General features: G+C 36.4%; 1 protein-coding gene across 1 annotated transcript; it reads left to right on the plus strand.

Moving 5' to 3' along the window:
- Positions 1-639: 639 nt before the first annotated feature.
- Positions 640-17,880, plus strand: LOC109054129 (cAMP-dependent protein kinase inhibitor gamma-like). Its single transcript, XM_019071440.2, has 3 exons — positions 640-902; positions 16,333-16,511; positions 17,097-17,880. The coding sequence occupies exons 2-3, from the start codon at positions 16,361-16,363 to the stop codon at positions 17,177-17,179; spliced, it is 234 nt and encodes a 77-aa protein (XP_018926985.1). The 5' UTR covers positions 640-902; positions 16,333-16,360; the 3' UTR covers positions 17,180-17,880.
- The last annotated feature ends 28 nt before the right edge of the window (positions 17,881-17,908 follow it).

Here is a 17,908-nt window from a genome sequence, read left to right on the forward strand (position 1 = left end):
ACCCTTTGTTCTGAAAAACCTTTGTTTCCTGTATAAATGTAATCAGCATATTCGGAATAAATTTAAATTAAATGCATGCTCTTTTCTCAATATTGACTGTGCAGAATTAGTAAAAATAAGATGAAAATTTAAACTCATTCATTCTCATTCATGTCCTCAACAACAGCACAGAAGAGTGTATTGAATTGCAAAATGTCAGTGAAGAGACTCTTACAATGTTTTTGCCTGTATATTTATTCATTTATTTTAATGTATGAATAAAAGAATCAGTCTATATTCATATGCTCGCAATAATAATAATACTTGTTGTTGTTGTTGTTGTTATTATTATAAGCTCATTTATTTATTTAGTCAAGTTGCATTACACTTGATTTAAAAACTTGCATGGTGGTTCTGACTGGATTATTGACTAATTAACCTGTTTACATGGCACTTACATCATTGACATATGACAACAATCTGATATTATTCAGAATTTTCATGTCCATGTAAACATGGTCAGTGTGACTTTCATGCCCTTATGTAGGTTATGGCTAAAGCCATTGGTCAGATTCATTCAGGCTGTCATTCAAGATTTGAAAGCTTCTCTCAGGATATGTTTGGCTTTTTTTCCTCTCTTCACAACTCGGAGCAAATCAAATCACTTTTACGCCCACATCCTCCCTGATCTGTGGGAGAGAGGCGTGCTGCAGCTGTGTGGGATCTGTTTGCTGCGGAGAGAGACGGGAAGGAGAAAGAGAGAGGCAGACAGAAAGAAAGAGAATGAGAGGAGGCTCTCTCATAAACGCTCAGATCAGAGGATGCCGCTTTCTGTTTCTTGTGTGGACTAAAATAAAACTGTCTTTATTCAGGTCCTCAGAGAGCTTTGTAGCACCATGTCATTAGCGTTTGGAGTGCGTTTGGTAAGTGATTGAAGCTGTGTACTGTGACTATAAGTTTGGATAATGGTTGTTAGCTTGAAGTATTGATTACTGGAAGTGAGAAAAGGGTTAAGGATGGGGCAGCAAAAAGAGGAAATGTACAGTGACAGGTGGTCTTTAGGACTTAACAGCTGTTCAGCTTCGTTTGCTTGTCCAGGACATTTCTTTTTAATTGCTGTCTGGGTTTGTTGGCTGTGGGAACTGGGTGGAAAATCTCGCCTATATATGACTAAATCAGAAAACTGTCATAGATTAATATGCATTATAGCTAGAGGTGTTTTTACCACAAAGATGTTCAATATTTCTTGTTTAAGTTTATCTCCTATTATTTTGTTGGGCCTACATACAGTTTTGCCATACAGCTGTACTTTGTTTAAAGGGTATTTTCTGGCTCCATTTATGTTATTTAAGCTGTCAATGAGGACAAAACCTCCCACAAACCATGAGGTTGACTGCTCAATGAACAGTTGTGTCAGTGGTATTCAGGAGCTGTTAAGTTATGTGTCAAGTTCTCGTTCAAAAACCATTCTGTGTTCTGTAGATGGATATTAAAGAGAGAGTTCACTCAAAAATGAAAATATCATCATTTACTCACCCTCATGTCATTCCAAAAGCGTAGGACCTTCTATCCTGTGTGAAAACAATAGAAGATATTTTGAAGAATCGTTTTTGTTCAGGCAGTGAAAGTCATTGGGGTCCAAAACAACATTTTTTGGGGTGAACTTTCACTTTAAGCATAATAAATATGTCTGTATTCCATTTTTTTTCTGTCTGCACACCAGATGCTCACTGGTACAGTGTTTCTGGTTCTGTGTATCCTCCTCTCTCTCTCTCTCACAGTCAGACCTCGGGTGCAGGAGAAGGACATAAATGACAAGGACAGACGCCCCCACCTGCTTCCTGTTAAGGCCATGTGTTGTTTAATGCAAGAGCAGAACTGGATGTGTGTAACAAGGTTCTGTTAAAGAGACAATATTCTGCCCTTTAGTTCAGCCAAAAATGAACTTTCTGTCATTATTTTCTCTCCCTCATGTCATTCCAGTCCAGTATGTGCCTTTTACCATATACATTATGAGTGTTTTAAAAGATTTTCACATCTTTTTATTAAAATAACATTTCATACTGATAAGCGTAAGAAACCCTCCTGCAGCTGTCAAATCAAAAGTGACCAACGTCATAACGTCAAATTTGAGCCAAAAGAAATTCGAGACGTTTGACGTAAGATTTTATGATGTGAAACACTATTTGATTTGAGAGCTACAGCGGAAAAGATTTTCAGTGACTTATATTTTAGTTTGTTCCTCAAGCAAAGTTATATTATTTTGCTTTAGAAGTCTTGAAATATGTTACTTTTATTGTGTCCAGTATATGGAAAAGACTGTGTAAATTAATTGAAAATTGTATCTTTTATTGCTCTCATTATTTTATTGTAAAAATAATGTAATGGGTTTGAAACTACATGTTGGTGAGTAAATAGTGACAGAACATATAGATTTTTGTGTGAACTCTTCCTTTCCTGGTCCACTTTCTCACAACTTTGGTCTTGCTAGAAAAATGATTTGTTTGTTTCTTTACATTTGAGGATTTTGTTTATCGTTTACATTGTCTGTATGCCACTGTTTGTGCAGTATGTAATAGCAGGGTGCAGATGATGGTGAGCATATTTCAGTGTGTGACATTTGGCTTGGATAGGTACTGTAATTTGTGTGCAAACCATTCATTTTCCAAGCAGAATGATTATTTTCGGGAGGCATGTGACATTTTGACTGTTTGTAGGCAAAGAGTTTGCATGTGCATAAAAATGCTGTTAACCTCCGGTCATTAAACTTTTTGGGACCATTTTACAGGCATTAGTCTTGTATAGTGTTGTGCCTCACCTGTTCATTACAGTAGCCCACTACTGCACTATATTCCAAGCCTGCTGAAGACATGCTGTAGCATTGCTTGAAACAAACAGACTGAAATTAAGGCACTGAAAGTCTTCCCCTCTGCTATAGCAATTAAATCTTACTCATTTAAATAAATTTAAAGTTTGAATATGCATGAATATTCCAATCACAATTGGTCAGGAAATTCAATGAAAATGAAATCAGATCCTCTGGAGATTAAGGGAGTCTCACAAAGATCTGTGTTGGGACCATTATTATTCAGTATATATCTAAGCTGCCTTGATTTTAATATCGACAATGTAAGGTTACATTTTTATGCAGATGATACAATCGTTTATTGTCGAGCCCTCGCTAAACAACAATTTGTGGCTTTTTTTACAGTCTGCTTTTGATATTATCCAAAATAGGTTCTGTGCTTTGAAGCTGGTTTTAAATATTGAAAAAACTAAATGCATGTTATTTTCAAATTCTAAAACTTCTCCAGAAAATTCTATTGTTCTTTGGACTTCCCAGGGGAGCCAGGTTACTTCAGTGTCAAGAGTACAAATACCTGGGTATTATTATCGATAACACATTATGTTTTGGTTCACATAATAAGAATTTGAGACAAAAATGAAAGAAAAAGTTAGGGTTTTATTTTAGTAATAAGTCGTGCTTTTCGTTCAGTGTGAGGAAGAAATTGGTCTCCGCTACTTTTTTACTGGTTCTCGATTATAGGGATGTAGTGTATCAGCATGCTCCCATTACCTTCTTGCCTTCTTGGATGCTGTGTACCATGGTGCTCTGAGATTTATAACTGTTTTAGAATTTGTAAATTTTCAACACACCATTGTGAACAATACAAATAGTTGCAGGGCCTTCATTGAGTATTCGGAGAAAAATGCATTGATGCAGTATATAAAACCATATTGAGTTATTTGCCATTTTATCTCTGCCGATTCATTCAAAGGACTTTGTCTCTCATTACATTCTCAATCAAATTATAATCTTTGTGTGCCCCTTGTCAGAACTGAGTTTGGTAAAACTTCCTTAAACTATTCAGATTAGTATCTTCTCCAAAACGAGATGAAGTTACAAGACTTGGTGTCTCATATAATGATTTTAAAACTTTAGTACACAATCTAGAGAGAGAATTAATGGTGTGTAATTGTTTTTAGTTGGTTATTATAACATACAATTCTAAAACTGACATAAAAACATATAATCAATATGTTTTTATGTCAATTTAAGTATTATATGTTGTAACTTTTTGTTTATTTGTATATGCAAACTCGACTGCCTATCTTGGCCAGGACACTCCTGTAACAAAGATTTTTAATCTCAGTGAGTCTTTTTCCTGGTTAAATAAAGGTAATAAATAAAAAAAATTACTCATAGATCTTAAACTTAGTGTAACAGGTCTTGATAATTGGTAAATGACTTAAAATCCATTATTTAATTCACAAAGCTATTGAATGGTTTCAGAAGAAATTAAATATAACACGAGTCACTTTTATGATGTTTTTTGGAGCCTGAACTATGTTTTCCTTCATTTGTTTTATTCACAGAAGAAAGAGATCTAATTGACATGAGAATGAGTATATAATGAAAGAATTTTTAGGAGAACTTTTAATTTTTAATCCTTTTCCAACATTCCCAGTCAAATAAACTCCCGCTGTCTTCATCTGAACGACACCACCTGTTCATGACTCAGCAAAGATTCCTCCCCTCAGTCACTGTTGTCAGAGTCTGATGTGTGATGCATGGGGAAATCCTAAACTCTTTTAGCACGCTCCATCTCTCTCGCCTCCATGCTGTGAATTTAATTGGGGAAAGAGCCACATAAAAACAAAAAGTGGTAATTATGCCTCCAGATAAACAATGGATTGATTCAGACATCTGATACTCTTGGCTCAGACAGATATTTGAACTCTCTCACTCTCTCAGCAAACACTCATTTTCTGGACGGATGATTGAATGTGACGGGTGATTGCAAACTTCATCTTGTGGGCTTGCATGTCATCATAACTGTAGAAAAAATATATGCCATCTTGCAGTGACACATAGGAGTTTTGCTTCCTCTTTAGCAGACAGACCTTTTCTTTTTTTGCCTTCAGAAGTAAACATTTCAAAGTAAAACTCTTCTGTGTTTCATTAGGGAAAATAGATCTCTTCTTTTAACCTTGTGCATTTTCAGATGAGTTCAAGTTGGTATCCCTGCTTTTTATAGATATTAATTGTATTTGAAGTAGGAAGGAAGGAAGGCAAACCACAAGCTCTTTGCTCTTTATCTTTATGAAGTCTATCTAAGCTGCCGAGTTTGGTGTTTCTTTCATATAATAAGGCAAATATGATGAGGCGTCCACCCAGTGCCAGGCAAATAATGTTGAGTCCGTGTTGGATGTTGGTGCTGTGGAATTATTAAAGATGGATTTGTGTCTTTGTGTGTCAGCTCTGAAGTTCAGCAGGCTCGAACTGCCCTAACATTTGACTCGTTCTCCCTGCAGTGTCCTCATTATTATTTAATATTTGTTCTGATATCAAAAGGGCTGATAGGCCACACAGGGAAATGAAGCCCATCAACTCCTGCATTAGTAAAGAGGTGCGGTCGCACACCTTCATCTCCCCGAGCCTTTTTAAATGCTAACACTTTGTTTCATGAAATAACACCAAATACATGCCCTGTGAACTAAAAGCCTTCCGACATCAGTGCGAGAAAATGGCTTTAATCTCGATTCAGCTATCGCCTCCAAATCTTCAGTTAATTGCTTCTTAGTGGCTTTGAAAATCCTTCGATTATAAAGTAGCAGCTCAGCGCCCAGGGAGCTGAAAGGATCTCAGTGGCATGAGAATAACTTCCTCTTTCGCCTGACCGCAAACGGACTGCATTAGCTTTGCAATTCTCATGTTGATCCTCTGTAAAATCCTCATGGATGGAGTGGCTCCGGTCCAGTTAGGCATTAGAGGAGGACGAATGAGAGTGAGTCACGTGGGGGTGACACCATAATCTCATCCACAAGTAGCATGACTGCAGGCCTGGCAGATTCTCTTCGTGCTCTCCACAGTGTACATGCCACCTCCATGACCAATATGCCTATCACACATTTCAGAGCTATTTTGTTTTACATGCAATCTGTGTTTGGCATTAAAAAGGTGCTTATAGGACTTATCTGATCTATGCAAAGTTCCCTTGCGGTGGGCTTATAACCTTTTCCAGAAGATGCTGAATGTGGGCCGTAAAATGTTACAGTATGTTGATAAGCTGAAGTGCTTGAGGGACCGTATAGTTGGCATTTAAAAAGTCATGATAGCACGATATGCTTGGTTGGTGAAGAAGTTGACCATTTTTGGTCCTGAATAATATCACCAGTGTGGAAATTCATGCAGTGGCTCTTTTGATGTTACTTGAGAAAAATAGATGTGGACACACAAAGCAAGGCTCTTCAAAAATATGAAGGACAACAACAAAAAAACCAAAAAAACTTAGATTTCTTTTTTTTTAACCAGTGCCAAAAAAAACAATGCCTGCTTGATGGTCGTTTGGGTGTTTTTTCCCCATTCTTGAATGACCGGTCACTTATGTCATGTGAACACAAAGTGTGTGTTGGTTCAGTTGAGCTGTGGCTCATCTGAGTAAATAGGGCAGTGCCGGAGCTGGTGCACTTATCTAAAGAGCAGCTAAATGTGCTTGCTTCTTTAGACAAGCTGGAGTCTGATCAACTTGATTAGATGCAGCTCCACTGCGTCCAGAAATTAGTCCCTGATAAAGACAAAATGTGGGGTATTTTTCAAGCTTAAAACTTCATTTCTTGGGAGCTATTATATAAATTTTGTTCTCTTGCCCAAAACTGGAGCTTTAAATGTAGTATCAGCAGACTCCTTCCTCTTAAATTCCATTTTAAAAGGGCAGAAATTCCTGCAGTCAGCAGAGTGTGCATGTCTGTTGAATGAAAATATGAAAAGGAGGTTGTGTCATTTCTATGCATAAGCTTGTCCCATTTGGGTTTTCCTTGGATATTTTTTACACATAATAAACAAACAAATGCTAGCAGTAATATTTCAGTCTGGTTGTCGCATTTGTATCACAGATTGAGATGTACATTTTGTGGTGGTATATGATTCAACAGGGTGTCAAGAAAAAGCTTTTGAGAGGTACAGTATTACTGTAATCTCATTTTGTTTGTTTGTTTCATTATTGATTTCTTCAGTTGTTTTCATTTTTTGTGCTTTTATTTGTGAATTGAACTTATTGAACTTTTTTTTAACTAATTAGTTTGTTTGATCATTTATTTGTGCTTTCCTTTTTGTTCATTTGTTTCAGTAATTTATTCATGTGAGATTGTTTGTTTGTATTTGTTCATTCATTTGTTTACTCAGTAGCTCTATTCATTCATTCATTCATTCATTAGTTTATTTATTCATTTGTTAGGTCATTGGTTTGTTGAAGTGTTTGTTTTTGTTTATTCATTTGTTTTCTCCATTTATTTAGTCTTTCATGTTCATTTGTCTGTTTATTTGCTTTTTTCATTCAATTGTTTATTTGTTACTTTTTTTTCATTTGTTTGTTCATTCATTTGCTTGTTGGTTCATTCAGTAGTTTAACTTTATTACTTAATTTTTTTTAGTTTATTCACTTGTTCATTTATGTATTTGTTTGACAAAAGCCCTAATCACATTGACATTTATAGATTAGTTTTGTTTAGTTTTTTTGGTTAATTCATTCATTATCTTATTTGCTCATCCAGAATCTAAATGTTTGTTTTTGTTAGTTTATATACACTGTAGGGTCAAATAGTCTGAGCTCACATCGAAAACATTTTGATGGTTTCAAGGTTTACAACTGAACTTAAAACAGTAATCTAAACAAATAATGACATTAATTTGTGCTTATGAAGGGCTTATTGGCAGATTCTGCTGCTTTTTATGCAGGTTTATTCCTTTAGTAAATGTTAAATTACTTCATTAAGGCCACTGTTTGTGTGGGCATATTGCGTCCACCACCAGATAATATGTTTTCATTATGCTCAGAGGCACTGAGGGTCCCAGTAGAATTGTAGCAGTAGACTTGTATCCTTCTCTGGGCCACCGGGCCTTTGTTCATAATATCAGTAAGAGCTCCCATTACACTCTGTTGAGAAGATCCCCCAGTCATCGTTCGACAGCCACAAGGATGGATGACTAAAGGTGAAACCTGTTTGCTTTGCAGGTGTACGGATTCACACTGCATTCATAGCCACAAAAATAAGCTCCAACAACTGCACTCTGCCATTATATGATTAGAGCATCACAGTGACAGAGAACATTTTCATCCTCTCTGAGACTGTTATTGACCGTGCTCATGTTACAGCAGGTTTAATGAGATTAGTTTGATGCAATAGATGAAAACGGGATCCATTGGCGGCCTTTCAGTCCACAGCTGATTGGGGTGAAGATCAAGTGTCTAGAGTGAACTTTGAGTCTCTTGCTTTTACGGTTCATCTCCTCCTGCTGAGGTCAGATCTTCCTTTTCCAGTTCCGGCCTATACAGAAGAGGCTCTTTATTGACTGAACAGTTTGCTTAGAGTGGCCACTGGCCACATGCACTTTCAATCCAGGGTCTGATGGAGCAAGTCAAGCAGTTATGAGCAAAAATGTTTAAACCATGCATGTAATTGCTTAGCCTTAGGCAACACTGTGACCAGGTTTGATGGACTGGAGTGCCGGAGACTCACTCAATTTGTATTCATGTTGGTTTGTTTCTTGGAAGCCACAGGCATATTGGAGATAAGCATATTTGTCCATAGAACATATTAGCTTGTGGTGTGGTGTAATGATATTAACCTCAGAGCCATTTTATTTCCTTTAGAGTGTGCATTCCTGAGCTGCACCGCTGTCTCTCTGTCTGAGCACTTTGCTTTTCATGGAAGGGTCTTTCTCTCCTGAGGTTGTTGAATTGTGCCATTTGTGGTCTAGAATATCTTTCCATCACAGGCATAACGTTGATAATTAAGACAGATAATTTTACCTAAGGACCATATATGGTGTGGTTTAAATTTTTCTGGATTCTGGGAACAAGGCGGTGTGATGCAGGCTTCATAAACTGAGGGAAGTGACATCATTTCTGACGCACCTTTACAGAATTAAAGCTGGTAAAGGGATCATATTTGACTCTTTCAGGTGTTGTTTGACACTATTGTAAATTATTTGATGATGTTTGGACTGGGCAAACCTTTACCTTCATGTGCTGGAGTAGTTGTGCATGGACCATGTTGCTGAATACAGAAAATGTCTGCATTGCTCTTGGTTGTCATGTTAAAACCATGACAGGTGCTGAATGAGCCATTTTGATGGTTTTCATGATTGATCTGACTGGCCTAGGGAACCAGGAAAAAAACATAACTGATGTGTCCATTTTTCAAAGATTAGTTCACTCAAAAATGAACAGCTTATAAATGAATGACAAATTGAAAGTGAAAGTTTAGGGTTTATGAACTAGATCAGCCAATGAAATTTTTTTAAAAGATCTGACTCAAAAGAAGTTTTGTTAATTTTTATTTCCCTCATGAACTCCCATTAATAGGGCACTTGTTTTAACATTTCTCGACTCCTTTTTAATAGTTAAATTAAAAACAAAAATTTTCTGGATTCTGTTTTAACATTTCTCGACTCCTTTTTAATAGTTAAATTAAAGTTTATTAATCAAAAAGCATGTCTAATTAATTAAAACCATAAAACGTATACATTTTCACATCAATTTAATAAGTTTAACAAAAAATTACATGTTTAGGGCCCTATGAAATGTTTTATTTTTTTCTCACCATATTTTTTATTGTCACCAAGTTCTGTGTTTTAGCATGTCTAATTATTTGAATCCATAAAACAACTTAATTTATTCTTTATTTCTTCTTTTTCTTAAAGTAGACTTATGATCCCCCCCCCTTTTAAATTTTTCTGGTTATCAGATGAAGGCATAAAACATTACTTTCATTTATACTTAAATTATTGAAAATTAAGCAAACTTTATTTTTTGGCTTTTAGTAGTAGTAATATGGCAAACAAAGGGATTTACTATTAAAATGAAAAACTAATAGGCTATGTACATTCTACTGAAAAATAGACTTCAAATCAATCTTTTATTTTAGTAGTAGTAATAGGCTATGTACATTCTACTGAAAAATAGACTTCAAATCAATCTTTTATTTTGACGGGTTGCTGTGAATACCTTTACAGTTCTGTGTGTGATATGATGCTAGTTTTACTGAAATCAAATGGTCAAATGCTCATGAAGTGACTCTCAGAGCAGTTCTGGAGATGTTCTTCATGTGTTTACGTCCTCATTTAGTGAGAAAGCAAACGTGAAATCACCACGAGCGTCACGCTTGCTTCAGTATATGTATAGTAAATGAAACCGCGCGTCTGTGCCATTCATTAAAAGAGACACGCAGAATATGCAGGATTCATATCTAAATAGACTTTTGTGGTTTAATAGTTACAGATACTAGTCCATATCGTGATTTTGATTTAAGTGTAATGACCTACTTTTGATTAATTCATTCAAAATTTGACAAATTCTGTGACATTCCGCATTAAACTGTGAATTCCATTTTTATGACTGGATTCCATCTGCGTTTTCTGCATCACGGAAATCATAGGGCCCTTCATTAATGTGCCAAAGAGTTGGGGTAGATGTCAAGATTTAACTTAAATTTGATGAAAAAGTTGATGATACTTCACCATTTTTATGATATTTTAGTGGTGCTTTTGTTATTTCAGAGTTTGACATCCTCTAATGCTCATTCATCTTTATTACATTGAAAAAAAGAGACCAAGATATTCGTAAATTCATAAACATGAATTTGGCACAACATGTGGTTGAGTAAATAATGACAGATTTTTCATTTTTGAGAGAACTATCCCTTAATTGTCAAGAGATCAGTGACTGACTCTCATTTTGAGTAAAGATCTAGTCGGCTGGCCTTCATTCTCATGATGGGGCCTAATATCTCACGATTTGTCCAAATATGGACATGAGCAATGAGTTTATGTACCCAGTGGGCTGTCCGACTGTTTAGACACTGGACATATCCAGACATCTGCTGAGAGTGGAAGCAAGACTCCTTGGACTGGTTTGCTGTTTTTTTTGTTTTGTTTTTTTTTAATTAAAGGTTAAACCTGAGTTTGTCATTTGTTTAGGCCTGCTGGCGAAACAGAATGCATGCAAATGATGAATACGTCAGCACTCAAGTTGGTGTTTTTGTAAGGCCATCGCTCTTGGTCCCATGAGGACTGCATGCTAAGGGCAAGCTAGGCTGTTTTCCCTCTGGTATGTGAGATGTTTTGATGATATTGTGCGCACACCTGTGCCGTTTGTCCTCTGACGCTGCCTACAACTGCTGTTGACTCCCACTTCCTCCTACTTGTGACGCCATCAGCAAATAAAATATTTGTTTTAGTAAGATGGGCCATATTGAAAATATATCAAATAACCATTGGTCAGCCATAGTGTAACTTTATTGTAATGAAATTTGGGAGAGTAAATGGAAAGTAACCGAACACTGTACATTTGAGCCAAGCAAAGCAACAGCCCCCTGTTGCCTCAGATAAACTCACTAAAAATAGAAACTTTTACTTCAGGATTCCCAGGCTGGAGCGCTTTATATTGGCCACTTGATAACGGAGAAATGAAAAGGGATGGTACATAATCTAACTCATTGTTTTCCAACCTTATTTTAGCCACGGCACAGTTTTAATCAATAAAAAAAAAACCACGGCACACCACTAAGCACTGAAATATAGCAAAATTGCATGCTTATTACATAAATAACAACTTATTTACATATCATCACTCTCAGGTGGAAACCTTGTATGTCTAAATGCACTACCACTTTCAGGAAATGTAAAAACAAACAAAAAAAGTAGTTATTTTCCCAATAATTTAACACTGAGTCGTCCGAGTTGGTATTGTGGCTTTGTATATGAACAGACACTTGCTTGTGCCATTATAATATTAACATTTTATGAAAATCAAGCTCAAATGGAGTTTTTGACCAGCGAATGACCACAATGTGTTTTGTCTGTCATTAGAACAGCCACATCTGAGTGCATCGCATTAGGTTTTCATCAACTTACAGGTTCTAAAGCTTATTGTAGCAAAATGGGTGCTCAGTTTTTTGTTGAATACTTTTGGCCAAAACAATATAAAACAGTTACTAGACAGTAAATGCTAACACTCCTCTCCACTCTTCAAACACACGAAAACCATTAGCCTTATAGACATAGTGTTTCTTCAGTAAAGAAAATGCTGTACTTATTCAGACATCAGTTCTTTATTTACCCTTGCATTATAAACAAGCAGAGATTTATCTCCAGACTGCGTGTGGCACTTCATTCTGAATGGAGGCAGGGGCAGAGTTATGAGGTTCCACTGACAGTTTAAGGATCCAGTGGCATTACGAGGTTTAGTCACAAGCACTTTTAAATGCTTTTCATTGGTTAAATATTTGTAAAACCCACTAACAGACGTAAAGATGACCAATAGCAGTGATTTCAAATTATAATAATAATGAAATAAAATAGAGAAAGAAAGCTTTGATAATTTTCCAAGGCACATCTGACAACATATCACGGCATACTAGTGTTCCTTGTGCTATTGCACAGTGGTTGGGAAACACTGATCTAACATACTAACTATACTATTAAAAATATCTAATATATTAAATAATTTAAAAGATACATACATATACATACATACACACTACTGTTCAAAAGTTTGAGGTTGTTTTTTACAGAAGTCTCTGTAATTTAAAGTAACTGGTTTCCATGTTAAAATATTTTAAAATGTAATGTATTTCTGTGATGCAAAGCAGAATTTTCAGCAGCCTTTAATCCAATCTTCAGTGTCACATAATCCATGTCACATGATCTAATATGCTGATTTGGTGCTAAAAAAACATTTCTTATTATTGCACAATATATTGAAATGTTGAAAAAAGTTGTGCTGCTTGATAATTTTGTAAAAAACTAAAGAGAATTTTTTTTTTCATGATTTTCTGATGAATAAAAAGTTTAAAGGAAAAGCATTTGTTTTAAAAAGAATCATTACAAATGTTATTTACTGTCAATTGAAAAATGTAATGTGTCCTTGCGGAATAAAAATATTCATTTCTTTCTTTAAAAAAAAAAAAAACTTAACTGACCGCAAACTTTTGAATGATTGTGTGTGTGTGTGTGTGTGTGTGTTCTCATGCTTTTGGCCAAAACAAGTTTGTAAGGGTGGGGTGATATGCAAACTTATGCAATCCAGTTTGTCTCTCCGTAGCACAGAAGTTAAACACTGTGTTGTCAGAAATCAGCTTGGGATGTTAAGCTTTTTTTTTTTGTGCAAGCAAGACAGTATGTGCACTTTTCAATAGAGCACAGCTTGTGTTTTTTTGGCGGAAGAGTCTCTTAAAAGCCTTGTGCATTTTGTATGACACTTTCTTCACTTTGTGTCTTCTCTGGGAAGATGAGCTCTCCACAGGCCACTGTTCCAAATCTTCATCAGCCGCTGTGACCTGAGCCTGATGTTTGATGACTTGGGTCTCAGCAATAGAAAATAACCTCTCTGCCTGCATTACAGAGGACATGGGAGAACTAGTAATTAGATTCTGCGGAAACAGGTTGATATTTGGAGAACACGTCAGCAAAGTTTGCATGTAAGTGAAATTGGCTCACACTTCTCAAGGTCCTGGCCGACAATGAGGTTGGGCATATCGGGTAACTGACATGCTGGTGCTGGCAGACATAGTGTGTAATAAATACAACCTGATAAAACACAGTGGCCAGTGTTGAATGTGCAAGGCTGTGAGATGATAGCAGACAGCTGAGGAAAACACTGCAGATCCTCTTCAGTGTGATGCTAAATAATGTACTGTAAACCAATGCCATGTGGAGCTTCCTTGAATGTTGCTGAGTGCCTTGGGGTTTATGCTAAATTTCTGGATGCATCAGAATAGGGCTGCATATTTGAATAAACTGACATTGTGATATTTTGTTTTTCAGCTATATATATTATAAAAAGATACAGGAATTTTCTCTAGATGACTTGAAATAGCTATAGTCGTTCGTTCGTGAGTTGCATTTCTGAGATGCATTTCTTTCTTTATTTGTGTGAGTGCATCTGCATAAAAAACATTTTTAAAAAGCTGAAATATTGCTTTTTACCTTCCTTGTGAAAATAGTGGTAGTAATTATAATAACAAAATAACATTGTAATTCTACAGTAATAACAATAACGTATTTTTTTTCAAACAGTAAACCATCAGGCCTTTATTTTGACAGGTTGCCTTCAAATGAAAACATGCACTACTTGTTTTGAAATGAAGTGCAGCTGTAAACTGTAACTGAATGACGGGTAACAGAAAACAGTTTGCACACATATTTATTTAATTCGCAGCCTGCATGATTTGAGATTCACACTAAGCAATATTGCATTATTGATTTTATTTCAATATATTGTGCAGTCCTACATCATTACTTTTGAATGATTATCAGCGGAGAAATATGAAGGAATACTTTTTGGAACCAGATAATGTAGTTACATGTACTACTATGGAGTAGTACGTACTGTGTTTGAAAGCAAAACTAATTAAATTATATTAAAAAAGTCTTCTTAAGGCAGTTTTAACTACAAAAATAAAGTAAATTTGTACTCTGTACATGATGAAAACTGCACAAAGAAAAGCAAAGATTTACTAGCATTGCAGTTTTATCAATTTATTTTTGCAATCAAAACTGTCTTAAGAAGACTTTTTTTTTTTTAAATTACAACTAAGTTTTGCTCTCAATGACAGTGTTTATTTGATTAAAAAAGACACAAAAGTAACTCCACAATCTACTAGCACAGGCTTATTGAACCAGCCAAACTTTGACCCCTTGATTTGCAAGAATGATGTGTCCAAAATTAACCTCTGTCAGAACACATTCTAACATAGGCATCTATGGCTCTTGGAGATTGTTTGCAGAAATCTCTGCCCACATTTTGGGAGATAATCAGTACTATTCCAGTCAAATGCCCCTCCCACTTTCCAGATTGTTCTTACACCCCTGATTTGCTCTGCACTACTGGAGCGTTTGAAAATAATGGAAAGGAAGAGAGAACTATATAAAGGAGGAGAAAAAAAGAGGAGGGTTGGACAGAGAAAAGAGAAATACAGGGATGAAGAAAGGTGATATGAGGGGAAGGAGAGATGCAGATAGGAGGGATGAGCAGTGAAGACCAGCACTATGATTTATACCCTGTAATTTTCTCCCTCACTACCTCCCCCTCTGCTTCCAACACATAACATCACATTTATTTGTGTTTGCCTTCTTTCCCTTGCCCTCCCACATTCCTCTGGAACATCCCTTCTTCTTCTCTTCAGACGGACCAGCTGAACATATTCAGAGTGGCATTTAAGAGTCACAACTCACATAAAGTCAACACTTGCATTTGCAGCCCAATGTGACGCATCTCTACATGCATCACAATTCTGCATTAAGATGAAAATGAAAGATGGAACTTGATTTTATCCATCATGAAATGATTGAACTGACTAGTGATATCAGGCGAAAATAAATGACATTTCAGTGATAGAATTAATTGATACTATTTTATGAAAGACTTTGAGTAATATGCACTAAAAAATAAAACTGAGACCTGTTAACTAAGAACCCTGTTTTAAAATATTGCAACACTGAATTAGTTGTTTTTTTTTTTACCAGTTTTCAACACTGGTAATATTAAGAAATGTTTCTTGACCACCAATGCAAACTAAATTTCATAAGGATCATGTGACCCTGAAGACTCAGGAATAAATTACATTTTAAAATATATTCAAATAAAAAATAGTTATCTTTATGGTTATATTCTTAAGTAGTTATTTGAAAAGTATTTGGGATATTATGGTGTAAGAAGTAATATGAGCGTGTTACTTGAGACGTTATAGCCAGCATGGGTTAAAGTAAGTGGAGTTTTCATGTTGACTTAGGAGACACTTTGTGAGTGAGCAGCTAATGTGTTTTGGATGCGTTCTCTGGGAGGATTCCTCTCTCAGCATAATGCCCACCCATGACTCTTCTTCCTGAAAGCAGTTTGATGAGCTCCAAAAAGTGTCTAATCGATCGCTTTGGGTTTTATCTCTTCTTTTCATGCCAAGAAGACTCCATTTGCAAGCTTGCACTGATACTCATAAGAAACCCAGAGTGTAAACAAGCATGAAAAGAATGACGGATGCATCCAGAGTTGGATGAACGCGTTTGGATCTCTTATATAATTAGGCCATGAAATGAGTTCAGCGGCTGAATCTATTAACTTTAGCATTGAAATAGAGCCCCTGAAGTAATAATTACTCCAATTCATCAGACGGCATGTTCTGTCATGGGCATTACTGAACAGAGATTCACAGGTTTTCTGTGTGTTAGGATTTTCTTTTTAGAGCTCATTATATGGAGTTTTTCTAAAGAGATTTTAGTCAAACTGTTGGCTTGGTTTCTTTCTTAACAGAGAGTAAATGTTCTAGCTTTTTGTCTTCTTTTGTTTCTTTCAGGTGTAATGAGAGGGCAGTTTGTGAGCAGATGATGGACGTTGAGACGTCATATACAGAGTTCATAAACTGTGATCGTACAGGTCGCAGGAACGCAGTGCCAGACATTCAAGGAGAGGCAGTAGCGAAGGGGACCAGTGAACTAACCAAAGACATGGCTCAGATGGACCTGAAAGCTGCAGGTACGACACACGCCGCTTTCCAGTTCTTCTTGCAAGCCAGCACCTGTATTGATATTTCTCCCACATTCTCTTCTTCTCCTTCAGAGTTCTCCTCCTCCTCTTGCCCTCTTCCTTTCTTTATCATCTTCTTCTGCTTCTCCTCCTCCTTTCTTCATCTTCTTCTCTTCCTCCTTGTCCCTCCTCTGTTTTCCTCCACCTTCAAATACCCCTTAAAACATTTTGTGAATAACTTTATCCAGGACACGGCTCTGTAAGGTCAGTGTCCACACTGAACACAAATATCATCTACCCTCTCACCAATAACTGCTTCCTTGACCGTTTCCTCTATCTACCCTGGGAATAACTGCTTCCTCCTGAGACTTTCCCATGACCATGTGAACTCTTTCCTACTGAAATAAGAGCAGCATCTGTCTCTATTTGACCCAGTTTCCTTAGTTCACATTCTTGGCACCATTTTATCTCTGAAATAACCTGAGACTTTCCCATGACCATGTGGACTCTGTTAAGAATGTTTAGCTGGAGAATATACCGGGGCATGTGCGAATTTAATGTGGAAAAAAGGTTTGTCATATCTGTGTCTTATAGAGGGAGATGCTTCTGGATCTCCTGCCCCTGAAGCAGAGGCATCTGGGAGCCAGGATAAACAGGGGACAGAGGGACCGTCATAAAGATCAAGAATGACCTGGAGGAGAGAGGAAAGCTGGGGAGTGCTCTCCTTTTCTCATTAAAATTCTCCTCATCTTTGCTCATCAGGCAGCAGTGAAGAGCCCCTTTCATAGACTGCCATTAAGGTGGACGTCCACCCATTGCATGCTGTCGAGTGCCTAAGAGACAGATGGAGAAGACACTGCCTTTGCAAACACCACTAAATGGGACGAATCTGTCAAGGACTGTATTCATTCACAGCGCTGAGTGAGGGAAAAGATTGTTTTTTGTCTAACAGAGGTCGAACAGAAGCACAGGCGTTTTGATATTTTTCCATCCTAAACTTAAACTAAGCAGTTCAATCTTGTGTTGAGCTACTGTAAACTATAAAGTACCAAATATAGCCTTTTTGTTACAGCCTATGACAAGGATGGCTCAGTAGAATTTTTATTTTTTTTTTTAAACAATGACCACTACAGTTGAAGGATGTCTGATTATAGAACAGAATTCCCAGATATTGCCTGAGGTCAGAAAAGATTTGTTTCTACACTTCATTATATACTATTACACAAATGTAACATAATTAACCATATTTATGTAGTATCTGAGTTACTGTTTTCTGCTCCTGGCACTGTTTTGTGGTTTTTGTCAGATTCTCAGAAACACTGCATTTATATTGTGACCTATAAATATAAGTACCTCAAAATAAACAGGAATGACATTATTGCTTTCAATGTCTTTTTTATTTATTT

Source organism: Cyprinus carpio, chromosome A23, assembly GCF_018340385.1.
Source record: "Cyprinus carpio isolate SPL01 chromosome A23, ASM1834038v1, whole genome shotgun sequence".
Lineage (NCBI taxonomy): Eukaryota > Metazoa > Chordata > Actinopteri > Cypriniformes > Cyprinidae > Cyprinus > Cyprinus carpio.